The sequence below is a fragment of the Chiloscyllium punctatum genome, chromosome 17, assembly GCF_047496795.1.
Source record: "Chiloscyllium punctatum isolate Juve2018m chromosome 17, sChiPun1.3, whole genome shotgun sequence".
NCBI lineage: Eukaryota > Metazoa > Chordata > Chondrichthyes > Orectolobiformes > Hemiscylliidae > Chiloscyllium > Chiloscyllium punctatum.
Genome location: NC_092755.1, coordinates 102,692,873 through 102,719,978, shown reverse-complemented (window position 1 = coordinate 102,719,978; position 27,106 = coordinate 102,692,873). Strand labels below are relative to the sequence as shown.

General features: G+C 42.6%; 1 protein-coding gene across 3 annotated transcripts in view; it reads left to right on the top strand.

Annotated features, from left to right (window-relative positions):
- LOC140488190 (rasGAP-activating-like protein 1) overlaps positions 1-27,106 on the top strand; it is a 271,904-nt gene that overhangs the window by 81,410 nt on the left and 163,388 nt on the right. For all 3 annotated transcript variants that reach the window (XM_072588080.1, XM_072588079.1, XM_072588078.1), the window contains exon 6: positions 19,676-19,757. In XM_072588080.1, the coding sequence (XP_072444181.1) occupies positions 19,676-19,757 (82 nt within the window). The remainder of the gene's footprint in view (positions 1-19,675; positions 19,758-27,106) is intronic.

Below are 27,106 nucleotides of genomic sequence, written 5' to 3'. Positions count from 1 at the left end.
CTTAATGGCCTTTGTATGAAAGTCAGTCCTTGGTGAGGTCAATGAGGACTGCAGGCAGGAAATGATGGAAGGCCACAGTCAGTCAAGGGGCTGCTCAGATTCTTGTTTCAGGATTTTGCCAGAATCACGGTCAATCAGGTACTTGGTCTTACCAAACTCCAGTGATCTGTGTCTTCACAATCCGGCAGTAGGACTTGGTCAATCCTGCAGGTCAGCTGCAACATTCAGGGTGCTTTGGTTGTATTGTTCCGGACTGGCTGGCCAACTGTTCCTGTAGTTAGACAAAGGAAATAACTGAGTACCATGACAGGGAATGGCAGAGATGTTAGTGGTGATGCTGGAAGCAGTGCAGTTGATAAGGCGTACCTGGTCAGTGAGCAGGAAGTGCAGTGGGCAGCCAGGCTTAATGGGTGGGTGAGAGCTGCTGAGTGGATATGCTGTAGCAATAATTAAGAGTTATAGCATGTGAACCCTGGGTGCAAGTCATTGTGCAGATGCATAGTTTGAGTGAGTGGTGGCAGAGAGAAGATGGTAGTAGTTACCTTTGTGGAGCACAGAACATCATCAACCTTCCTCCTGCAATGCTGTGCATTTCATTTCAGTGGGACACTGCACTGACCATAAGATATGGCAGCCATTTGGCCTAATGAGTCTGCTCCACCATTCAGTCATGGCTGATATTTCTCAACTCTATTCTCCTGTTTTATGTCCTTGAGAACTCTTACTAATCAGGAACCTATCTATCTTTGTACTTAATACACTCAATAAGTTGACCTCCAAAGCCTTCTGCCACAATGGGTTCCACAGAGTCACCACCCTTTGGTTGACGCAATTCTTTCTCACCTGTGTTCTAAAGGTTGTCACTTCACTCTGAGGCTGTGTCCTCAGGGCCTAGTCTCTCCTACTGGTGGAACCTTCTTCTCCTTGTCCATTCTGTACAGGCCTGTCAGTATTCTCCAAGTTTCAATCAGAACCCCGCTCCATCCTTCTAAACTCCGTTGAGTACAGACCCAGAGTCCTCAACTGCTTATCATATGAATAAGATCTTCATTCCTGGGATGATTCTTGTAAACTTCCTTTGGGTCGCATCCAAGGCCAGCACATTCTTCTTTAGACACAGAACCCAAACTGTTCACAATATTCCAAGTGTGGTCTGACCAGAGCCTTATCCTGCCTCAGCAAGTATATATCTGCTCTTATATTCTAGCCCTCTCAAAATGAATGCTAACATTGCATTTGCCTTCCTAACTGCCAACTGAACCTGCATTGTTAACCATAGAATAGAACCGTAGAATCCCTACAGTATGGAAACAGGCCATTCAGCCCAACAAGTCCACACTGACACTCTGAAGAGTGTCACACCCAGATCCATTCCCCTACCTTATTACTGTGTACATCCCATGACCAATGCACCAAACCTGCACACCCCTGAACACCAAAAGCAATTTATTGTGGCCAATTCACCTAACCTGCATATCTCATTACTGTGGGAGGAAACCCATGCAGACACAGGGTGAATGTACAAATTCCACGCAGACAGTCACCTGAGGTTGGAATCGAACCCAGGTCTCAGGCACTATGAGGCAGCAGTACTAACTACTGAATCACCATGCCACCCTCAGAGTACTGTGCCTTAAGAGAAACCTGAGCTGGACTCCAAAGTCCCTTTGTGCTTCAGATTTCTGAAGCCTTTACCTATTTAGAAAATAGTCTACACCTCTATTCTTTTTACCATAGTGCACAACCTCACCCTTCCTACATTGTGTTCCATCTACCACTTCTTTACCCACACACCTAGCCTGCCCAGGTCCTTCTGCAACAACCCCCTTTCACAACACTAATTGTTCCTCCACCCAAATTTGTATCTTATGCAAACTTAGCAACAATTCCCTCAGTTCCTTTATCTAGATCGTCAATGTCAATCATGAAGGTTTGTGGTCCTAACACTGATCCCGATGGAACCGGCTGCCATCCTGAAAAAGACCCCTTTATCCCCATTCTCTGTCTTCTGCCAGTCAGTCAATCCTCTATCCATACTGATACCTTATCCCTAACACGATGGGCTCTTATCTTATTTGGCAGCCTCCTGCATGGCACCTTATCAAACACCTTCTGGAAATTCAAATAGATCACATCCACTGGCTCTCCTTTGCCTAACTTGTCCATTACCCCATCAAAGAATTCTAACAGATTTGTCAGGCATGACCTCCCCTTGACAAAGCTGTGCCCTATTTTACCATGTACTTCCACACACTTCACAATCTCATCCTAATAATGGACTCTAAGATCTTATCAATGACCTAAGTCAGGCTAACTGGCCTATAGTTTCCCATCCTCTGCCTCCCTCCTTTCTTAAACACCTGGACTACTATCGCAGTACAGGCTGGCTGGGACTGGTAGCATGATCACCTTTGCCAGTCTGCAAGACAAAGCACTGCCTTCCTTTCCACCACCCATCCACCAGTATCTCTGGGTTCCTGTCAGCAAACCAAGGAGCTAACTTGCCATATTTTTGGCCACCTTCTAGGGGATATGACACAGTGTGAAAGACAGTTCCTGCCTTGTACCATCTGAAATGCTGTGGAGTTTAGCTGTAATTATGATGCCAACAGTGTAAGCATCGCAAAGTCCTGGCAGTGGTGATTGCTTTGCCTCTCCTGCCACAGTCCCACGATATGGGTACAGTAGAAGGTCATTTAACATAATTAATGGGATGTAGTGCAGAAGGTGGCATCATAAAAGCTGTCGTGGGCCAGGATGGATTGGGTGCCATGAATCCTACTGGAACATAAATTACCTAAAACTGGGAATTTGCAGCCCACAGTGTCTATCATTAATCGTAAATATCAAAGCTGTTTTGTCACACACATACAAAACACGCTAAATGTACATATTATGCAATACTAGAGGCAATTTCAACAAAAGGCTTGTGTGAAATTTCTTCACATCTACTTGAAACAAGCAGTTTACACGTCTTTTCTATTGCAAGGGGGGTTCACTTGGATGTATCAATGTGCTTGCTGCTGTTACCGTGCAGTGCACTTTGTAGATATTTTTTGATATTTAATGAAATGCCGCATGGTTGGCAGCACTGAGTGGACTACTTTTTTTTAATGAATATTTGATTCATGACTTCTTCTGTACTGCACATAATTTGGCTATTGCATTCGAAGAAGCAATTCCAGAAACTGTGCCAAATTCCTTCTTGTATAATTCTAATAAGCTAAATGTATTGAGGAGCACAAATTGAGGAGCTCAGGAGATAACAAGGCTAATTACATTTTCCAGATGAATGTAATTGTTAATTTTTTTCTAATTAAGTACAAGATTATGGAAAAGAAACCTTGTAAATTGACAAGACTTTGAATTCAGAGGTAGAAGTAAATGGCTGGGCTTTTGTGAAATAGACAAGAAATGGAAGTCAGGAAAGTTCCTGAACCTTCAAACACATCTGCATTAAGAGGCTGCTCCACAATTTCTTTGTTCCGGGAGGTAGTGGCCCAGCTGAGCTGATGGTGCAGGCCTTAGCTGCCGATGGATGGGGAAGCTGCCAGCCTGGAATGACGGCCACCATCCACTGAGGCAACAAGCAGGAGTCTGGAAGAACACAGCAAGCCAGGCAGCATCAGGAGGTGAAGAAGTCGACGTTTCGGGTGTAACCCTTTGCCAGGGCTCATGAAGAAGGGTTACACCTGAAACATTGACTTCTCCACCTCTTGATGCTGCCTGGCTTGCTGTATTCTCCCAGATTCCTGCCTGTTTACGTTAGATTCCAGCATCTGCAGTTTTTTTAGTCTCTAACCATTTACTGAGGCAGCATGACTGTTTAGCCCTCTATCTCTCACCTGTCACCCCTGACCCTCCCCAGCAGCTTCCCCATGTCCCCTTAAATCTCCAATGCCCCCTGTTTTCCTCTACATTGCTCATTTGTCATCCACAAACACCCTGAAAGTATCCATTACTTACAGATATCATGACCCCTTAACGAGACTGGTAAGTCTTTGAAATTCTGATTTAATGAGCAAGAGACTTTGAAAGTTTCCTCTGTTAAATAAAGCATATGTTCTGCTCTTCAAACATGTATTTAAAATGAGGCCACCTAGGAACTGTATCAACAAATCAGGCTGAACCGAGAGCTATCATTTCTCCTTCTGGATCGCGTTTAGTAAAGCATTCATAATGAAGCCAAAAATGGATACTGAACTTAACCTTGTAGGCGAAATAGTTTTCACAGGAGCCTTGATTGATTATCTCTATTGCTTTGTAATAAGCTAGTCTTCGTTTGAAAGGATTTCTCAATGTTTGTTTAAACAAGGTTGCTACAGCACTGCTATCGAAATGCAATGCCTTATGGTCTTTGCAAGTATGAAGGAATCCTTTGCCCTGTAAGTGGAAACATTGCTCAAAAGTGACAGTTAACTATCAATCATCACTAATTTGTCCATTCTCTATGGAAGCACCACGACCAATCAGAATCCATTAATCAGCCAAACGCTGCTCTTCTCTCATACAGTAATGAATGTTAATTTTCCTCTGTGTTCTTGTGAATTATTTCAATAAGTGCAAGCCCAAAAGCTTTGAAAAATGTCTCTTTTTTTTCCCAAGCAATACTCAATTTAAATGATCCTTTCATCAAGATTTGTTATAAAATGAACAAGTGCTGTAGTTTTAATACTGATGAAATACTGATCAAGAAGATTCATTCAGATAGCATTGAAAAAACAGCATTCTGGTGACTCCATACCAAAGCTTGATTGGAAATAATTTAAATAGACTAACCTTTGTCTTACACACATTCATTGTAATTCGTTATATCTGTATAATATTTGCCGTCAAATCTATGAAATGTAAAAGGCAATGCAAATCAGCCCAAGGTCCTGGATTTAAAAAAAACAAACCATAAGATGAAGCAGAAAACTGGACCGATGACGGAGGTAATGACTGAGTGAAGGAAATGAGGAATAGTGTTGAATGCTTATTTTTCAAGGAAGGTGTTTGTGAGGGGTCAGTCCTTAGATTACTGCATTTTTCTGATACATTTTAATGATCTGATTTGGAAATACATATTACAATTACTAACTTTGGACTCATTGTGAGGGGGACAGTGATCCACTTTAAGAAGACAATCAGGCTGATGGAAAGAACAAATATGGGCAGAAGACAAATTTAAGTGTGAAGCGACACATTTTGGGATGAAGAGCCAGGAGAGGGACTATAAACTAAAGAGAACAATTCTAAAGGGGAACCTGACTGTTTCTGTGCATAAATCCTTGAAGTTTGCAGGTCAGGCTGAGAAACTGATTAAAAAGGCCACAGGGATCTCAGCTTTATTATTAAAGGCAACGTGTTCAAAAGCAAGGATGTTATAATGAAACTTTATGCAATACTGATTCGGCCTCAACTGAAGTGTTGTGTCCAGTTCTGAACCCTGTACTCTCAGAAAGAATTGAAGGAGAAAGGATTTGGAGAGGATGCAGAAAAGATGCACAAGCATGTTTCCTAAAATGAGGGACTTTAGGTATGTGAATCAACTGGAGAAGCTGGTGTTGTTTTCCTTAAGAGAAGAAAAGTAGAGAGGAGGTTTGTTAGAAATCCAGGCAACAGCGAGTGATAATTCTCATATTGTTAGAGAGTCAAGAACGAGAGGACAATAGAGCCAATAATGACGCAGGGATACACAACTCAATGCAGCAAGTTATTAAGATCTAGAAAACACTGTCAGAGGAAGCCTGCAAAATTCTGGCCTGCTGAAGGGAATTGGATCAGCATCAGAAGACAAAACATTTGCATGGCTCCAGGGGAAGGCCTCCTGCTGTGCTGTAACCATTATCTGATGCTGTGAAATATTATGAAAGCTAGAAAACAAAGCAGCACAGGCATAATGCATCAAACAAACAGATTAGAATATTAGAGAACTGGTTCAAGGAGTTATTGGCTTCACCTGCCTTTATGACAAAAACTACATTTAGAATGGCAGAATGCATTTTGCTTGAGCCTAGTGCACTGTAGGTATAGTGCACAATACCCAGAGTCCATCCCAGCTACCCCTTAGGTCTAAATAAAGTGTAATCACCACTGATGCTGCCTGAACTGCTGTGCTCTTCCAGCACCACTAATCCAGAATCTGGTTTCCAGCATCTGCAGTCATTGTTTTTACCAATGTTTCTGGCTACCCCACTGATTTTCCTCATGGCTGTTAAAAACTGGCATCTTTATGAAGTCTGGTCTAAACCGATTCCGTGATGCCATGTTGACTTACCTGCAGAAAGAAATGGCTTTGCTGGTAATTCAGTTGTATCAAACTACAAAGTTAAAAATCACACAACACCAGGTTACAGTCTAACAGGTTTATTTGGAAGCACTAGCTTTCAGAGTGCTGTTCCTTCAGGTGGTTGTGGAGTATAAGATTGTACACACAAAATTTATTGCAAAAGTTTACAGGGTGATTTAAATGAAATTATATATTGAAAAAGACCTGGATTGTTTGTTATGTCTCTCATCTTTTAGAATGAATATTCTAAATGTTTGAGCCTAGCGCACTGTAGGTATAGTGCACAATACCCAGAGCCCATCTCAGCTGCCTGTTAGATCTAAATAGAGTGTAATCACCACAGAACAATGTTTCTGGCTACCCCACTGATTAGGTTCATTCTAAGAGATGAGTGACGTAACAAACAATCCAGTGCTCTGAAAGCTTATGATTTCAAATAAACCATTGGACTCTAACTTGGTGTCTTGTGACGTCTGACTTTGCCCATCCCAATCCAAGACTGGAAGCACCACATCATGGCTAATATGGCCAATCAAACACATACAATAATTGCTAAAACAAGTATTGCCATTGAGCAGACTTCAACATCAGCCTGGCAATGAAGAGGAATATGTTGGCCTGCCAGATTGGAAGCCTATAACGCATTAATACTACGCTGTGCAATAGGCATGTGAGACATGGACTGTGTGCCAAACTGATGCTTTCACCTGAGCTGCTTTCAAGACTTCCAAAGATCAGATGGCAGGTCAAAACATTAGAGACTGAGGTGCCTACCTAGGCTAGTGTGCCAAGTATCGTTCCCATGTGAGACATTGACAGTTGGGCTGGTCATCTAGCCACACTGTATGACACTCACTTACTGAAGAATCACTTCCACAGAGCACTTGAGCCTGAGATGTGCTCTCACAACAGTCGAAGGAAGTGTCACAAGAACATGTTGAAGACATTGCTTCGGAGTTTTGATATTGGCTTCAAACCCTGGGAGAAGCTTGCCCAAGATCATAGCACCTAGCACAACTAAATAAAAATCAGAAACAAAAACGGAAGTAGCTGGTGAAGCTCAGCACATCCAGCAACGTCAATGGTGAGAAAGCAAAGTTAACATTTCGGGTTCAAGTGACTCTTCCTCAGTTCTCTCCACAGATGTTGCCAGATCCAATGAGTTCCTTCAGCTATATTTGTTTTTACCTCAGATTTGCAGTATTTGCAGGACTTTGCTTTGTGCTTCATTAAAAATCAGTGTGGCCTCCTTTGAAAGCATTTTAAAGGCTGAGAGTGGAGAAAATCCCAACTAGAAATTTCAGTTAGTTGCAGCATCCTGTCCGATTGGCAGCAGAACCTTCCAAGCACAGGTCAATCGTGGCAGTCTCCTGTGAACCCTACTGCCACTCCATATACTGAACCTGGTCAGCTACACCTTGAATAGCCACCAAGACCATCAAGTCAGAGGACCAAAGGTGGTTCACACTAAAATATAGAAACCATGTCAGGACCAGGCATACCTAAAACCTAAAAATACATTCATTGGATGTGGATTAGATTAGATTCCCTACAGTGTGGAAACAGGCTCTTTGGCCCAACCAGTCCACACCGACCCTCCAAAGCGTAACCCACCCAGAGCCATTTCCCTCTGACTAATGCACCTAACACTATGGCCAATTCACCTGACCTGCACATTTTTGGACTGTGGGAGGAATCCAGAGCACCCAGAGGAAACCCATGAAGACACAGGGAGAATGTGCAAACTCCACATAGTCACCCGAGGCTGGGATCTAACCTGGGATCCTGGTGCTGTGAGGCTGCAGTGCTAACCACTGAGCCACCGTGCCGCCTGGCTGGGGTAGCATTTTTGCTTATCTCGACTTGCCTATGTTCAGGTGGGCTGCCTTATTGAGTCACTGCAGCTCATTTGCTGTAGGTAGACCCACAATGTTATTGGGGAGGGATTTATAGGATTTCGACGCAATGAGATTGAAGGAATGTTGATAATATTTCCAAATCGGGACAGTGAGCAGCTTGGAGGGGAACTTGTCTGTGGTGATATTCCTGTGTATCTGCTAATGATAAGAAAGCATTCATATAAACAAGTGCCAAAAAAATGACCATCTTCAAGAATGGAGAATCCAACCATCTCCACTTGATTTTCAACGTTATTATCAGTGCTGCATCCTCCAGCATCAACATTCTGGGAGTTTCCATAGTCAGAAATATAACTGCACCAGCCATTTAAAAATAGCTTTCTTCTAGCCAACCTGTTCAGCAATGTTATCATAGCTATATAAAAACTGAGGCTGCAGGAACAGGTCAGAGGCTGGAATTTCTGGGGACACTTCCTGACTCCCTCAAACCTGTCCACCATCTGGAATGTGCAAGTCAGGAGTATGATGGAATACTCTCCACTTTCCTGAATGAGTGTAGTTCCAGCAACACTCATAAAGCTCAGTCATACCCAGGACATAGCAGACTGCTTGATGGCACACCCTATCCACTACCTCAAGTGTATACTTCTCCATCACCAACGCACACTGGTAACTCTGTGTACCAGCTCCAAGATGTGCTGTAGCAATTTGTCAAGGATCCTTGAACAGGACTTGCCAAATGTGTGACCACTACTATCTGCAATGGCAGCAGATATATGTGGTGGGCATGACCGTCTACAAGTTCAATGTTGTCATTTTGTGAGTTACCATCCAAGATGCACATCATCCTCATTTGGAACTATATAAGTGACCCTTCACAATATCCTAACTACATCAAGTGGACTGCAGTGCTTCAAAAAGGCAGCTCACTATCACTGTCTCTAGGGCAATCAGGAGTGGGTAACAAATGTGGGGCTTTCCAGCAATGCACAAATGCCATGATTGAATGAAAAAAATGGGATTTCCATTATCTCCAAGCACGCAACATCTGTGAAGCGAGAAAGATGAAAGGGAAGATTAGCTGGCCAATTCGAACTAAGGCACTGGGTTAGAATAACAACATCATTCCTCAAATTTGGACCGTTGCTTGAAACCTCTGTTGTATCTTTGATGAAGTACTAATGAATAATTGGAAATTCCAGGAGGCTATCATTTCGTGAAAGATTTCTGGCCTACTCCTCCCCAGCTTCAAGTGGTGCCTCTTTAATATTTGCTTGGGAAGCCAGGTTTCGATGATGCAGTGATATTTCCTTTGGGTCTGCCGTGCATCTTCAGAATTTGGACTTTAGAATGACCGGAGAATTGGAACAAAAGCCATAACTGAACTGTTTCTGATGTTTGAGTAACTTATTACTGGCCTATTATGGTTCATTAGGATAGCAGGCTATCAGCTACAAAACAAACAGCATTGGTCAGCCCTTCCCCTGAATCTGCTGGCAGCTGAAGGGTTAGGTGTTTACATGCTTTGTTTACCATTCAAACCCATTTAGTTATGGTTATAAATGAGTACTCTCAACAGAGAAAAGGTCACAAAATTGATAAGGAGTTTAAATGCCAAGCACAGCATCCCATGACTATGGGATCTCTGTCCTCTGATATCTGCTTAAAATTTGAGAGATGTTGTTTTGCCATGTCTCAGTTTGACATTTATTTGTTTTTGAATGCGAACCATAGAATTACTTTCAGTAGATCAGTCTGTATCTGAATGCTTTTTACAAAGTTGTGGAAGAAATGCCTGGACGTGGGATTAAGTTGAATAATCCAGTGTCCAGGAGCATAGATAGAAGGTACGGGGCTGGAGCTTTAAAGGGGATGCGAGAAAATTTTTTTTTACACCCAGAGGATGGTGCCAATCTAGAACTCACTGCCTGTAAGGGTGGTGGAAGCAGATAGTCTCATAAGATTTATGAAATATTTAGAGATGTGCTCATGATGTCAAGTCATGCAGGTAGTTCTGGGATAATGTGCACTTTGGCAGCGCGATTTGGCTATGATGTCACTGAAGGATTAGGGAACGGTATTTTCGAGAACACTTCCTTCTGTTTGCAATAGCATGATTCCAGCAGGGATCAGGGGTTTGTGTGCCTCATTCTGCACATATGCCGATGTTGACAGAGCAGCTTTCCGTGAGAGGTACAGTACAGAGAGCAACTTTCTTACATTTTTTAAATGTACTGTGTTAAATTTACTTTTATTCAATTAATAAATATGATTTCAGCCTTTGTTCAGACTGTGTTTTGTGTTAGACTTCTGGGCGATTTTTGAGCAATCATGAGTGATATTATTTGCTGGTCTGCCCTCACCCCATTTTTCCCATGGACCACATTATTCTATCAAGTGATTTTCTATTAAGTGAGGTTTCAGTGGAATGCAACAATGGTGTTATAGGAGAACTACCTGTACACGATTGTGAGGCCAAGTGCTGATAAAAGGGATTAGAATAGTTAGGCTTATTTTAGTTCAGCACAGTTTGATTGGTCAAGAGACCTTTTCTATGACTCTGAAAAGCACAGAACGACCTGTGCCAGTTCTTTAAGATTCATTGATTTTCTATTCTTTAACTCTAACTCCAGAATCTTTAATATCTATAAGAGGGTGTGACAGTAGCATGGTAGAACATGAATTCCCAAAAAAGCAAAACATGTGTTCATCTGCAAAGTACCTCTTTTAAATTATACTTTTGATTTTCTCTCCATGTGACTTGGCTCTTGCAAAGCCAGTTTCGAAGCTTTCAGAGCCATTGGGCCCACTAACTTGGCCTGTATTTCATGCTCCCATGTCTTTGTTGTCTCATATCCCTGAATTCTTCTGTCCATGGAATTGCAACCAATTATCTTTTGAGCCCATTTAAATTATTCCTTCACAATGGCATGCAAAAAAAAAAGTTTGAGCTTCCTCTTTTCCCCTAATGTTCTGGTGTGAAGGTGAACTAACTGGCATTTGAACTGTATAAGATTCGTAATCAGTTAATATGGTTCTCTGCTTCCATTCCTGTCCACCTGATGAACGAGCAGCCCTCTGAAAGCTAATGCTTCCAATTAAACCTGTTGGACTATAATCTGGTGTTGTGTGATTTTTTAACTCCGTTCCTGTCGAATGCTTGAAAATGTCCACCTTCCCCAGATCTTGCATTGTGGATACACTGAGAGCCCTGAGGAGCCTCCCAGAGATGTTCGAAACTGTGGCTTCTCACAGCAGCTTTGGCTCTGCAGCAGCACAGAGGAGCAAACACATGTCAAATATCGCAGCATGCTCCAGCTGTGCCAAGGAGAAAGTGAGGACTGCAGATGCTGGAGATCAGAGCTGAAAAATGAGCCGTTTGGAGGTGGCGGAAACGGACCCCACCACCGGGGATATATTTCCCTCCCCTCCCCTATCAGCGTTCCGAAAAGACCACTCCCTCCGTGACTCCCTCATCAGGTCCACACCCCACACCCCCCACCAATCCAAACTCCACTCCAAGCACCTTCCCCTGCAACCGCAAGAAATGCAAAACTTGCGCCCACACCTCCCCCCTTACTTCCCTCCAAGGCCCCAAGGGATACTTCCATATCCGCCACAAATTCACCTGCACCTCCACACACATCATCTATTGCGTCCGCTGCACCCGCTGTGGCCTCCTCTATATTGGGGAGACAGGCTGCCTACTTGCGGAACATTTCAGAGAACACCTCTGGAACACCCGGACCAACCAACCCGACCACCCCGTAGCTCAACATTTCTACTCCCCCTCCCACTCCATCAAGGACATGCAGGTCCTTGGACTCCTCCATCGCCAGATCATAGCAACATGACGGTTGGAGGAAGAGCGCCTCACCTTCCGCCTAGGAACCCTCCAACCACAAGGGGTGAACTCAGATTTCTCCAGTTTCCTCATTCCGCCCCCCCCCCCCCCCCCCACCTTGTCTCAGTCAAATCCCTCGAACTCAGCACTGCCTTCCTAACCTGCAATCTTCTTCCTGACCTCTCCGCCCCCACCCCACTCCGGCCTATCACCCTCACCTTCACCTCCTTCCACCTATCGCATTTCTAACGCCCCTCCCCCAGGTCCCTCCTCCCTACCTTTTATCTTAGCCTGCTGGACACACTTTCCTCATTCCTGAAGAAGGGCTTATACCCGAAACGTCGATTCTCCTGTTCCTTGGATGCTGCCTGACCTGCTGCGCTTTTCCAGCAACACATTTGTCAGCTCCAGCTGTGCCAACACTTGTTATCAGAGGGATTCTGCACAGTTTATTTTCAATTATTTTGTGACTGGTATTATCTCTTTGGAGGAAAGGAGAAACTCTCCTTCTCTCCATACAGGAACAAAATCCATCACTCTGGCACAGAGCCCTGAATTTCTTCCAACACGAGTGAAATTTTGAATTTGATTGCAGTTGAATGCAATGTGTGTCGTACAGGCATATGTCAGCATATAGACCTGGTTTCTCCTGACTGCTTTGCTTTTCAGTAGGCGGGCAAGATGGTCGCGAAGACAGCAGCTGAGGAATGTCACATGGCTGTAGTATTGACTTTGTTTCTTCATGTGGTCAAAGAGGGCTGAGGTGGTCACGGCATTGTGGCAGTGAGAAAGGGACTCACTGAGTGCACGTCAATAGGAACGGCTGCAGATGGCAATAATGAGCCTACAGCTGACTTTCCACTTGAGTCTTCTCTACTGTTACCTTTGGGTAAAGCCAAGAGAAAGACATATATTTATATTGGTCCTCACTTTCCATCCCACTAATACAGTGCAATAACCTCCACCACTTCTGCCACCTTCAGTCAGACCCCACCATCAGATTCTCCTCATCCCTATGTGCGTTCTGCAGGGACCATTCCCTCCGTGACTCCCTTGTTAGGTTCGCTTCCACCACCTCCCTCCCCCCCCCCCCCTCCCCCAAACAATCCACCTTCCACTCCTGGTACCTTCCCCTGCCACCACCCGAGGTGTAAAACCTGTACCCACACCTACCCCCCCACCACCTCGTCAATGGCCAAAAAGGATCTTTTCACTTCCAGAAGAGATTTTCCTGCACATCCAAAAACCTCATTTATCACATCCGTTTCTCTTGATGTAGTCTCCTCTACATCAGGAAGACAGAATGCCTACTCACAGAAAGTTTCAGGGAAGATCTCTGGGACACATGCACCAAACAAGCCCCACCACCCTGTGGCCGAACACTTCAATTCCCCCTCCCCCTTCCCCAAGGACATGCAAGTCCTGGACCTCCTTCACTGCCAAATCAAAGCCACCCACCAATTGGAGGAAGAATGCCTTATCTTCCACCTTTAGGACCCTTCAACCATGCAGCATCAACATCGAATTCAGTAGTTTCCAAATCTCTCCTACCCCCAACTCATCCCAGATCCATCCTTCCAACTCGGCACCTCCCTCTTGAACTGTTCTACCTGTCCATCTTCCTTCCCACCTATCCACTCCAACCTCCCCTCCTACTTATCATAATTACCTCCACCTGCATCCACCTATCGCCCTCCCATCTATCTTCCTGTTGTTGTGGTTCTGTTCGCTGAGCTGGGAATTTGTGTCGCAGACATTTCGTCCTCTGTCTAGGTGACATCCTCAGTGCTTGGGAGCCTCCTGTGAAGCGCTTCTGTGATGTTTCCTCCGGCATTTATAGTGGTTTGTCTCTGCCGCTTCCGGTTGTCAGTTCAACAGCTGGAACTGACAACCAGAAGCGGCAGGTACAAATCACTATTAATGCCAGAGGAAACACAGGAGGCTCCCAAGCACTGAGGATGTCACCTAGACAGGAGATGAAACGTCTGCACCAGAAATTCCCAGCTCGGCGAACAGAACCACAACAACAAGCACCCGAGCTACAAATCTTCTCCCAAACTTTGAACATCTATCTTCCCCCCAGCCCCACCCCACTCTTCTATTTATCCCCTTCCCACTTCACATTCCTGATGAAGGGGCTTATGCCTTACACATCAACTCTCCTGCTCTTTGGACACTGCCTGACTTGCTGTGCTTTTCCAGCGCCACCCTTTTCAACTCTGATTCTCCAGCATCTGCAGTGCGCACTTTCTCCTAATGTATTTATATTATGCCATAAACGGTTGGAAACCTCCATATTGAGTGTGAATAAGATCTCATAATGCTTAGGATCTAATGTCACTTTGATACAGTTAGGCATGACATTGTTAAGTGCTGGGCTCCTTCTACACAGACACAAAGTACGAAAAGTGGTCAGAACATAGATTTGAAGTGTGTAGGCAGGGAGGGAATGGGTGACTAGCAGGGAGTCTGAAAAAACAGGCAATGCAGGATTCCCCAAGTCTACCATGCTTTCTCATTGGTATTCCATTTGGAAAGTGATTATGTGTAGCCATAGGGGCTACACATAATCAGGAGGGCCATAGCCAAACCCAAAGCGCTATGGAAAGCACAGGGAAGGAGGACGAAGAATGGAAAAGCAATAATCATAGTCAGGGGTTGAGATAGACTTTCTAGTGGCAGCGAAAATGACTTCAGGATACTGTTTAGCCAGGGTCAAGGATGTCATGGAGCAGATGCAGGGTAACCAAACTGGAAGGAAGTAAAGGTGGGAACAGGAAGTCAAAAAGATACGAGGGAGACTAGAAAACAGGGGAAACAAAGCTGAGCATTGTGCATGCTTTAAAAAATCAATGATGTTAAAAATACAAAGTTAATAGCATTTTGCATTCACAACAAGGTAGATAATCTAAAGGCACAAATAGAGATACAGGGCTATGATCTAATTACCATTACCAGAAATATGGCTGCATGGTGACCAGAAGTGGAACTTGAATAATCAAGGGCATTTAATGTTTAGGGTGGACAGGTAAGAACAAAATGGAGTTGGAGTTGTGCTGATAATATGAAATTGGACAAGTGCATTATAAGATTGGGTCTCAGACTGGAAGAGGAAGGTTCGGGTGGAACTAAAAAGCAGCAAGTGGCAGCAGACATTGCTTGAGTTCTTTATGGGCCACAAAATAATAGTGATAGTGAAGGGAAATGACCATATGCTCTTGTTAGAGAGAGAGAGAGAGAGAGAGAGAGAGAGACAACTGGTGATGAGTTTAACCTAAGAGTCACCATGCCTCAGGCAAGCAGGAATTGAACCCACCCTGTTGGCATCACTCAGTTTCTACGTGGGGCATGGTATCAACCAAGAGAAGCATGTCGATTAGGCAACATGGTTAAAATGGATGCCTTCAATCTGCATGTAGACTGAGTAAACCAACTGAGCACTAAAACAGTTCTCTGGAGTGTGTTAGGGATGCTTTGGTGGAGCAGTATGTTGAGCCAACAGAGGACGCCTTATTTTAAATTCAGTATTATATAATCAAAAGGGCTAATTAACAAGCTTGTTGTAAATAATCTTTTGAGATGAATGACACGATGTTGAAATTTTATATTGTAATTGAGAGCCAAGTTTTTCAGTCTAAAGCAAGAGTGTTAATTTTGAATAAGGGAAATCATGAAGGCATTAACATTAATTGGTTGTGGTGAATTAAAAAGATGCATTAAAAGGCACGGATAATAGATGGTGTTTAAAGAGCTGTTATGTGAGTTACAGCACCAACATAAACTCCTTCAAGGTGCACAAACTCAAAGACGTCAGTCAACTGTGGCTCAAGATGTTCAGTATTCTGTAAGATTAAAAGAAAAGACCTAAGCGTTTACCAGAATAGCAGTAACTCTGAGGATTGTTAGATTTTTAGAATACAACAAAGGAAGATCAAAAAACTGAAAAGGAAAGAGAGGATAGAATATGAATTCAATCTAGCAAAGAGCATAAAAACAGATTGTAATAGCTGCTTTAGGGATGTCAAACAGAAACGTTTGAGTAAAACACATATCGGTTCATTATACACACATGGGTACTCTTCTCTCTCGTTTGGAATTGGAAAGGTTTATTGATTTTGCTTCCAATTTCTACCCCTCCCTCACTTTCACCTGGTCCATTTCTGAGTCCTCCCTTCCCTTCCTCGACATTTCTGTTTCTATTTCTGGGGATAGACTGGCCACTAATATCTACTACAAACCCACCAACTCTCACAATTATCAAGACTATACATCCTTGCACCCTGCTTCCTGTTCTCTCAGTTCCTTCGTCACTGTTGCAAATGTTCCGACGGTGCCAACTTCGTCAAGGGAGACTACGAAATGTCCAATTTCTTCCTCAACCTAAGATTCCCCAGTACCATTGTTGACTTGTCCCTCAACTGGGTCCAACTCACCTCTCACACTTCGGCCCTCACCCCCTCTCTTACGTCCTGCTACAGCAATAGTGTTCCCCTTGTCCTTGGAGAAAGTGAGGACTGCAGATGCTGGAGATCAGAGTCGAGAGTGTGGTGCTAGAAAAGCACAGCCTGTCAGGCAGCATCTGAGGAGCAGGAGAATCGACGTTTTGAGCATAAGCTGTTCATTAGGAATGAGGCTTGTGGGCCGGGGGGGCTGAGAGATAAATGGGAGGGGGGTGGAGCTGGGGCTGGGGGCAAGATAGTTGAGAGTGCAATAGATGGATGGAGTTGGGGGTAATTGTGATAGGTGGGAGAGGAGAGTGGAGTGGGAAGGAAAGTGGACAGGTAGGACAGGTCATGAGGGCAGTGCCGAGTTGGAAGGTCTCCGCAATGTAAAAGAGAACACATCGAGAGCAACAAACACAATAAATGATGTGTGTGGAAGTGCAGGTGAATCTCTGTCGGATGCGGAAGGCTTCTTTGGGGCCTTGGATGGAGGTAAGGGGGAGGTGTGGGTGCAGATTTTGCAATTCTTGTGGTGGCAGAGGAAGGTGCCGGGAGGGGAGGGTGGGTTGGTGGGGGCTGTGGACGTAACAAAGGAGTTGCAGAGGGAATGATCTTTACAGAATGCAGATAGGGGTGGAGAGAGAAATATATCCCTGGTGGTGTCTGTTTGTAGGTGGTGGAAATTACGGAGGATGATGCGATGTATCTGGAGGTTGGTGGGGTGGAAGAAGAGGACCAGGGGTGGTCTGCCCTTGCAGTTGGAGGGGTGGAGTTCGAGGGCAGAGATGCGGGAGTGGATGAGATGTGCTGGAGGGCATCATTGACCATGTGGGAGAGGAAATTGTGGCCTTGTCCTTACCATTCCATCAGTATCCACATTTAGAAGATCATTAGCTGCCACTTCCGCCACCTCCAGTGAGATGCCACCAACAGACACATATTACCCTCGCCAGCCTTCTGCAGGGACCTTTCCCTCCAGGATACCCTGACCCACTTCCTACACCCCCCCACAGCCCCATGGCACCTTCCCCTTGCAACTGCCGGATGTGTAACACCTGCCCATTTAGATCCTTCCTCCTCAGTATCCAAGGGCTCAAACATACCTTCCAGGTGAACTAGCACTTTAGTGTACTTCTCACAACCTAGTCTACTGCATTCTCTGTTCACAATGTGTTCTTCTGTACACTGGGGATACGAAGCATAGACTGGGTGATGGCTTCACAGAATACCTATGTTCTGCCCACAAGAATGACCTTAAGCTTCCAGTTGCCTGCCACTTTAACACACCACCCTGTTCCTTGGCCAATATCTCTGTCTCGCGCTTGCTGCTTTGCTCCAGTGAAGCTCAGCACAAGTTGGAAGAACAACATGTCATTTTACGCTTGGGGACCCTGCAGCCCTCCAGACTCATTATCGAGTCAATAACTTTTAAGCTTGAACTCTCCCATGTCAAAGCCACCACCACCACACACCAGATCTTGTTATCTTATAGTCCAGTATTAGACACAACCCATTGTTAGCCACTTACAGTCTCCATTCACCCTCTCAACCAGATCATTACCCACTCTTTTGTCTGTCCAACTGTTCTTCTCTCTCTTTGGGCTTTATCCCCACCTATTGTTTACTCCTTACTCCCTTTTCCCACCCTATCTTCTGACATTTTCCTAGCTACCATCAGTTTTGAGGAAGGATCATTGGACACGAAACGTTAATTCTGATTTCTCTCCATAGATGTCACCGGACCTGCTGAGCTTTTCTAGCAATTTCTGTTTTTTGTTCATGCGTTCAGTATAGGCAGATTCAGGAGAATGGGAAATAGAGAAATGGCAGAGAAGCTGAATGATTATTTGTGTCTGTTTTCATTGAGGAAGATGCCAGAAATGTACCAGCGCTAGAGATCTTAGCGGCCATAGAGGTTGGGGAAATTAAAGGAAATTAGCATCAGCAAGAAGATTATACTAGAGAAATTAATGGAGCCGAAAGTTAATAAATCCCCAGGAACTGATGGTCTAGATCCAGAATGTTGAAGGAGGTGGCTGTGGGGATAGTCGATGGATTGGTGATTATCTTCCAGAAAAATACAGATTCTGGAATGCTACCTGTGTATTGGAATGAAGCAGATGCCATCCCACTACAGTCTTCCAGAAGGGAGTGAGAAAGCAAACAGGAAACTACGGACTTGTTAGCCTTACATCAGTGGGAAGGAAATGCTGGTAAAACTCTATAAATGATAGAATAAAAAGGCATTTAGCTCATAATAATCCGATTAGGCAAATCAGCTAGAATTTGTGAATGGAATATCATGTTTGAATTTGTTGGAGTGTTTTGAAGTGTTATGAACAAACTTTTTCAAGGAAATCCAATAATAGAGAACAGACAGCATGAAGAAACAAATCATTCTCACATTGACTGTGACTTCTGCTGTACCACAAGGATCAGTATTTCTGCCCCAGGTCTTCACAATATATATCAATGATTTGGATGTTGGGTCCATATGTATTATTTCCAAATTTGCAGACATTAAAAAGCCAAGTAGATATGTGTGTTGTTAGGGAGATGTAAAATGGCTTCTGTTCTGAAGAAGAGTCATATTGGACTCAAAATGGCAACTTTGTTTTTCTCTTCACAGATGTTGCCAGATCCACTGAGTTTTTCCAGTACCTTTCGTTTTTATTAAGGCCATACACCTCACTTCATTGTGTCTATGCAGCTGGACTGTTTCAGAGTCACCTACTGTACACCAAGTTTACACTCCACATGTGTCCCTTTCATCATTTTCAACATACCTTTCCATTGGAGTAAGAAGTTGGGACCACCAATACCTGAGGAAAGACTATTGTCTCCAGTAACATGCTTAAAGAGCTTTAGCTGGAGGCAGCCAGCATGTGAAGTAGGAGGTCTGTGCTTCCCATCTTACGTACAGAGACGTCTCTCCCTGATAAAGTGATTGGCAATCATTCATGCATTCCCACAAGATAGGAGGAACTCCAAATGGAGTGCCCATCCAGGGCCTTTTGCAGATCAAGGTAAAACTCAATTCACTTTTTGACTAAACTGAGGAGAGGAGGTGGTTGGCCTCATTATGCTCATTGCTGTTGCTCAGATGTTCCTGATAGATTTACTCCTATTATCTTATCACTGCTAATTAGCTGTGGTGAAGCTGTGTGCTCAGACTGCAATTTAATAACTTACTACTTTGGCTGTGACCTGAGAAAGTATTATGGATCTTTTATTCTTTTATTCTTTATTATCTCCTTAGAGACCTCGCACCGAGAGATATTTCTGGCACATCCGATCCATTTGCAAGACTGGTATTTAACAACAAGACTACAGAAACAGCTGTGAGTTTTTCGTCTTTATATTTTTCTGTTATATTCATTCTTAGAGATGTCACTATCACCAAACAAGTCACAATTAAACAATTTTTAATCTATCTGTTCAGACATGTTATGGCGTACCTCCGAGAGAGGTGGGATTCGAACCCAGTCCTTCTGGTCAAGGGTTAAGGACACTATTAACACCAGACCACAAGATCCTAGGAACTGCGTTTATACTTACATAGAAGACACTCAATATTCAAGAGTTGAATGTAACATTTATCACACCCAAAGGGTGACTATTGGACAAAATGTGTGTGGAGAAATTATGCCATATTTGGTCTTAGAATATTGAGTAATATGTTAATAAGAACATCAGAAGGTAAAAGATAGGGAGCAGATATAGGCCACAGGCCTCTTGTATATCCTCCAACATTCAATAAAGTCATGACTGATCTTTTATATCTTGTTGCCACTTTTCTGGCCACTCCCTGAATCATTCAGTTTCCTTTAGCGTCCAAAACAACTATCAATATTAATCCTGAATACAGTCTGTGACTGAGGATTTACCTCCCTCTGGAGTAAGCACTTCAAACATTTACAATCCTTTATGTGAAGAAATGTTTCCTCATCTCAGTAGATACACTCCCTAACAGCACTATGGGTCCACACACAGCAGATGAACTGCAATGGTTCAAGATGGCAGCTCACCACCACCTTCTCAAGGGTAACTGATGGGGGTCAATAAATCCTGGCTTAGCCAACAGTGTCCACATCCCATGAATGGGTAAAAGATAGTAGATCCCTTATCCTGGGAATTTGTAGCCTTCTCAGAAGATTGTTTCAGTGAGATTACTCCTCATTCTTCTAAATTCCAGAGAGAGTCGACCCATTTTACTCAACCTCTCCTCAGAGGGCAGCCCTCTGATCCCAGGAATTATTTTTAAAAATTAATAAATTGACTTTTCCTTCATAAAACCATGTTGACTCTGCCAAATCATGTTATAGTCTTCTAGGTACCCGTTAGCCTCCTTAATGATGGATTCCAGCATTTTTTGCTGGTTGATGCTAACCCACTTGACCTATAGTTCTCTATATTCTTCCTATTTCCTTTCTTAAATAGCAGTCTTACTGTTATGAGTATGTGATATGATAGTTTTGAGAACAAAAACACAGTTCTCTTTATGTCTCAGTGCATTTAGCCCAAGATCCACTCAAACCAGAAAGTCACATTTTAACTGGCACTTGTTCAGTTAATACTAAATTAGCCAGTTGACCCCCTCAACTGGATTAGGGTTGGAAATGTTGATGAGACTTCTTTCAAATTATTGTTATTCGCTGACCCCTGTTGCAAATGTATGAGCATTGGTTTGTTTGTGTACATGAGTATGTTTGTGTTTATAGTCATCGTGTAGAAACAGGTAATAGCTTGACTGTGTTGACATTTATGATAACTTGTTAACATCTGGTATATCATTCAGGTGAATAATGTTCATCTGAATGAGATCCAGCAAAATGCTGAGGAGTTCTTGTGTTGCAGTGGTAATGTTCCGACCTCTGGCCGAGAGGTTCTGTGTTCAAGTCCCACCTGCTCCAGAGGTGTATATTATAACCTTTGAACAGATTAATTAAAATTATCACCAGCAACATGACTGGTGCCTGTAAATTTACATCCCAGCAAATGGTCAAAACGTTAGAGGGTAATAAATGCTGGTGAGGAAAATGTAAAACCAGCATGTTTAGTAACGTACCACTTTAAGTTGGATTGAAGATATTGTAAACATGGCACATTATCCAATACTTGTTCTTACTTACTAAGAGGTGATTCTCTTTCCAAAGACATTTTGCTACTGCTATAATTCTCTAAATAGGGTCTGAAAAAAAAGTATGAAAAATATTGCCTTAAAAATGCACAGAGGCTTCACTGACGATTTGACTCTTATCCAAATTAAGGAACAACTGAGGGAGAAACTGCTTCAATAATCTGCAGCCTAAAATGCTGGATTGTAAAGTTTAGAAATTTCAGATGAGTCATAAAGTGAAAACTTAAGCTATTTCTGTAACAAATTATTAATGCTTAATATTTTGAGAGTTGTCAGATCACTAGCTGTGGGAGTGTGAAGCAAATGGAAATGAGTTAATGTCCCTGTAACAAAATAAATTATGGAAAAAATGATATGTTGATTAACAATAAGACAATCTGCAAATTGGATGCCTGCATTTGTATAAACTACTAACTCTGATTCGTTTATGACCATTTGTTTCAGAATATTCCATTGGATGAGATCATTCAAAAAGTAATTTTCTAGCCCATAGGCTGTTGGCTAAACACACTGTGTTTAACAAATAAAATTGTAACCGAGTTTAGATTATCTGGTTTACTTTCCTTTTACTTTCCTTTACAAGTTATAATTCATTAAAACTTGCTGACTAACATACAAAAAAAACCTAAAAGTATTATTGCTTAACTATCAAGCCATTCCCCTGAAATAGTCTGACAGAACATAATGGGCCAAATCTTGCTGGAGAAATTATGACACATAATCTACTGCCAAGTAATTAAAGTGCAACTCTGCCAGAAAATTCAGGTGATTAGAAGGTATACTGAGTATTGTGAATCTTCAGAACTTGCTGGTTGAATTATGTAACTCCATCTTTTGTTTTGCAAAAGCAGCATCATGTCCTTAGGCTCCGTGTGATTTCTAAGAGCTTGGTGGATTTGCATATTAATTTTCCATTGAACTTGTCACAAAAAGTTAAGTCTGCTAATTAACTGTACCTTCAGACCATGTGATAATTGTTAATGCTATGTTAATCAACCTTTTGAACCCAGAAATCAAACATTTTAAACCACTTGTTCCTTTCTTTTCCTTACTGATTTGTAAAGCCAAATACTATTTTAATCACTTCACAAAATTTGATCCTGATTCTGATGGTAAACATCAACAATCTTAAAATTGCAAAATCATGAACAAAGCAATCAGTGCTTGTTGTTGGTAAAGGTATTTGCTATGAAATTACTAAAAACTTGGAACTCTGGGAGCAGCTGAAGTATCTCAAGGTTACAACAAATTTTAAATTTGCAATGAGAGAACTTTGATGTAAACATTAACTTATTCAACTACTTTATATAGCAGTGTTATATAAAAAGTGTGGCACTGAAAAAGCACAGCAGGTCAGCCAGCAACATACTGTGCTTTTCCAGTGCCACACTTTTTGACTTTGCTTGCCAGCATCTGCAGTCTTCAATTTCTCCTACTTTATATGACAGTTATTCAACTGTACATGGTGCCAATCATTTCTGGTTTGGAAGTCTATCATTGTTGCTTCACTGTCAGTGCATCAAACTCCTAGAGTTCCTCTCCTTCCATCATTGTAGCTATAACTTCACCACATGGACTGGTTTTGGTTCAAGAATGCAGCTCATCATCACCTTTGCAAGAACAATTAGTGATCGGCAATAAATGTTGACCCATTGTTCTCCTTGAACATTTTGCATAGTTAATATCACTCAGTTTATCAGCATCACTTGATCCAAATCACATTTTAATTTTGCTTCTCTAATAAATTTGACCATGTTGTTTGGCATTAGACTGATATTTACTATGAATGGAGGCTTGTTCAGATAAGGAAAGAAAACTTTGTCAGTAATAACAAGTTTAATTGCTAAATGTAATTGCGAGAAATGAGACAGTTGGAGAATCTAATGTTCAGGACTCAGACTTGATGCAGACAATAATACTTCAATTCTGAAGTATGCTACTTCAGAAGAACACCTACCTCTTTATTCTGAGTGTGATGCAGAAGCAGCCATCTGGTTATGTTTTGCATGCAAACAAAAGCTGCTTTGATTTACCACATTTGACTCCTGTTTTAGTATCATAACAAAATTTGACTTTGCTGATGGAAATGTTAGCTTGGTTTGTATTTACTGTAAATGTGTTTGATTCCAAAAAATCCTTTTTTATGCTCTCCATTCAAATTGAAGTATAATCTGAACCTCATTGGCATTGTGTGATTAGCTTTAAAGACTTGCATTTGGCAACAGATATCACATGATCAGACAATAACAGAATTATAAGAACCCTTCTCCTGTTAGCACTAAACAGCTACTTTATTATTACTTTTACCAACTGTTTAGTTCCAAATTAATCTTTAAAACCTTCACGTTTGAATTTTCACTGTAGAATTATTTGTATAAAAATGCATTATTTTGGTAATTCCTCTAATTTATATTTCATAAGATCATAAGTTCATAAGATACAGGAGCAAAATTAGGCCATTCAGCCCTTCAAATCTGATTTGCCATTCAATCATGGCTGATATGCTCCTCGCCCCCATTTTCCTGTCTTCCACCTGAATCCCTTCAACCTATTACCAATTAAATATCTGTCTAACTCCTCCTTTATTTTCCTCATTGTCCCAGCATTCACCGCTCTTGGGGGTAATGAATTCCATAGATTCACAACGTGTAGTTTCTCCTCAACTCTGTTTTAAACTTGCTACCCCTTACTCTAAGACCATGACCACTCATTCTAGAATGCCCCACAACAGGAAGTATCTACTCCATGTCTATTTAATCCACACCTTTTATCATCTTGAATGCCTCAATTTGATCTCCCCTCTATCTTCTAAATTCCAGAGAGTATAGGCCGAAACTGTTCAATCTCTCTTTATACAACAAACCCCTCATCTATCTAGTGAACTTCCTCTGAACTACCTACAATGCCCTACATCTTTCCTCAAATAAGGGGACCAAAACTGTGCACAATACTCCAGGTGTGGTCTCACCCAATGCCTTGTTGCAACAATACTTCATTAACTTAAATTCTATTCCTTTAGCTACAAAAACAATTCCACTTGCTTTCTTAATTATCTGCTGTACCATCATGCTAGTTTTCTGTGACTCAGATCCCTCTGCACCAGCACATCCTGAAGTCTCTGCCCATTTAGATAATAGATCACCTTCCCATTTTTTTTAGCAAAATGCATGACCTCACACTTACCCACATTAAACTCCATCTGCCACATTTTGGCCACTCTCCTAACCTATCTATATCCACTTGTAAGGTTCTGATTTCCTCGTTGCAATTTATCATCCCACCTATTTTTGTGTTGTCCACAAATTTGGCTTTAGGACTTCTATCCCTGTATCCAAGTTAATGGAGATTGTAAATAGCTAGGGTTCAAGGACCAAACCCTATATATTAATCTCTATACTTAGAAGAGCCTTCCCAAATTTGTTATTGCAATTCAGAAACTCAATATTAGAACACGGGACAGTACAGCACATGAACAGGCCATTCAGCCAATCACATCTGTGCTGACCATGAAGCCATTTTAAACTAATTCTATCTGTCTGCACAAGGTCCCCATATCCATCTATTCCCTGCCTGTATGGTGTGATCTGTCAGAATAGCATACAAAACAACATTTTTCACTTGGTGCATGTGACAACAATAAATCATCAATCAATCAATTTATTGGACTGCTGTTTATCCAGACAAATAGGGAGTTTTCCATCACACTCCTGATTTTTGCCTTGTTGCTGGTGGCCACATTTTGGGAAATCAGGAGTTGAGTCACTTGCTCACCCTCAGGTCTTGTAGTTATTTATGTAGCTGTTAATTCTGTGGTCAGTTATGACTCTTGGAATATTGATAGAAGGAGCTTTGATGATGGTAATGCCATTGAATGTCAAAGGGAGATATTAGTCTTGCCGCTTCAGTGTCCATAAGACCATAAGACATAGGAGTGGAAGTAAGGCCATTCGGCCCATCGAGTCCACTCCGCCATTCAATCATGGCTGATGCACATTTCAGCTCCACTTGCCAGCATTCTCCCCGTAGCCCTTAATTCCTCTAGACAACAAGAACCTATCAATCTCGGCCTTGAAGACATTTAGCGTCCCGGCTTCCACTGCACTCCGTGGCAATGAATTCCACAGGCCCACCACTCTCTGGCTGAAGAAATGTCTCCGCATTTCCGTTCTGAAATGACCCCCTCTAATTCTAAGGCTGTGTCCACGGGTCCTAGTCTCCTCGCCTAACAGAAACAATTTTCTAGCATCCACCTTTTCAAAGCCATGTATTATTTTGTACGTCTCTATTAGATCTCCCCTTAATCTTCTAAACTCCAACGAATACAATCCCAGTATCCTCAGCCGTTCCTCATATGCTAGACCTGTCATTCCAGGGATCATCCGTGTGAATCTCCGCTGGACACGTTCCAGTGCCAGTATGTCCTTCCTGAGGTGTGGGGACCAAAACTGGACACAGTACTCCAAATGGGGCCTAACCAGAGCTTTATAAAGTCTTAGTAGTACATCTCTGCTTTTATATTCCAACCCTCTTGAGATAAGAGACAACATTGCATTCGCTTTCTTAATCACAGACTCAACCTGCATGTTTACCTTTAGAGAATCCTCGACTAGCACTCCCAGATCCCTTTGTGCTTTGGCTTTATTAAGTTTCTCACCATTTAGAAAGTAGTCCATTCCTATATTCTTTTTGCCAAAGTGCAAGACCTCGCACTTGCTCACGTTAAATTCCATCAGCCATTTCCTGGACCACTCTCCCAACCTGTCTAGATCCTTCTGTAGCCTCCCCACTTCCTCAGTACTACCTGCCTGTCTACCTAACTTTGTATCATCGGCAAACTTCGCTAGAATGCCCCCGGTTCCCTCATCCAAATCATTAATATATAATGCGAACAGCTGTGGCCCCAGCACCGAACCCTGCGGGACACCGCTCGTCACCGGCTGCCATTCTGAAAAAGAACCTTTTATCCCAACTCTCTGCCTTCTGTTAGATAGCCAATCCTCAATCCATCCCAGCAGCTCACCTCGAACACCATGGGCCCTCACCTTGCTCAGCAGTCTCCCGTGTGGCACCTTATCAAAGGCCTTTTGAAAGTCCAGATAGACCACATCCACTGGGTTCCCCTGGTCTAACCTACTTGTTACCTCTTCAAAAAATTCCAACAGGTTTGTCAGGCATGACCTCCCTTTACTAAATCCATGTTGACTTGTTCTAATCAGACTCTGCTCTTCCAAGAATTTAGAAACCTCATCCTTAATGATGGATTCTAGAATTTTACCAACAACCGAGGTTAAGCTGATTGGCCTATAATTTTCCATCTTTTGCCTTGATCCTTTCTTGAACAAGGGGGTTACTACAGCCATCTTCCAATCATCCGGGACCTTTCCTGACTCCAGTGACTCTTGAAAGATCTCAACCAATGCCTCTGCTATTTCCTCAGCAACCTCTCTCAGAACTCTAGGGTGTATCCCATCGGGGCCAGGAGATTTATCAATTTTAAGACTTTTTAACTTTTCTAGCACTATCTCTTTCGTAATGGCAACCATACTCAAC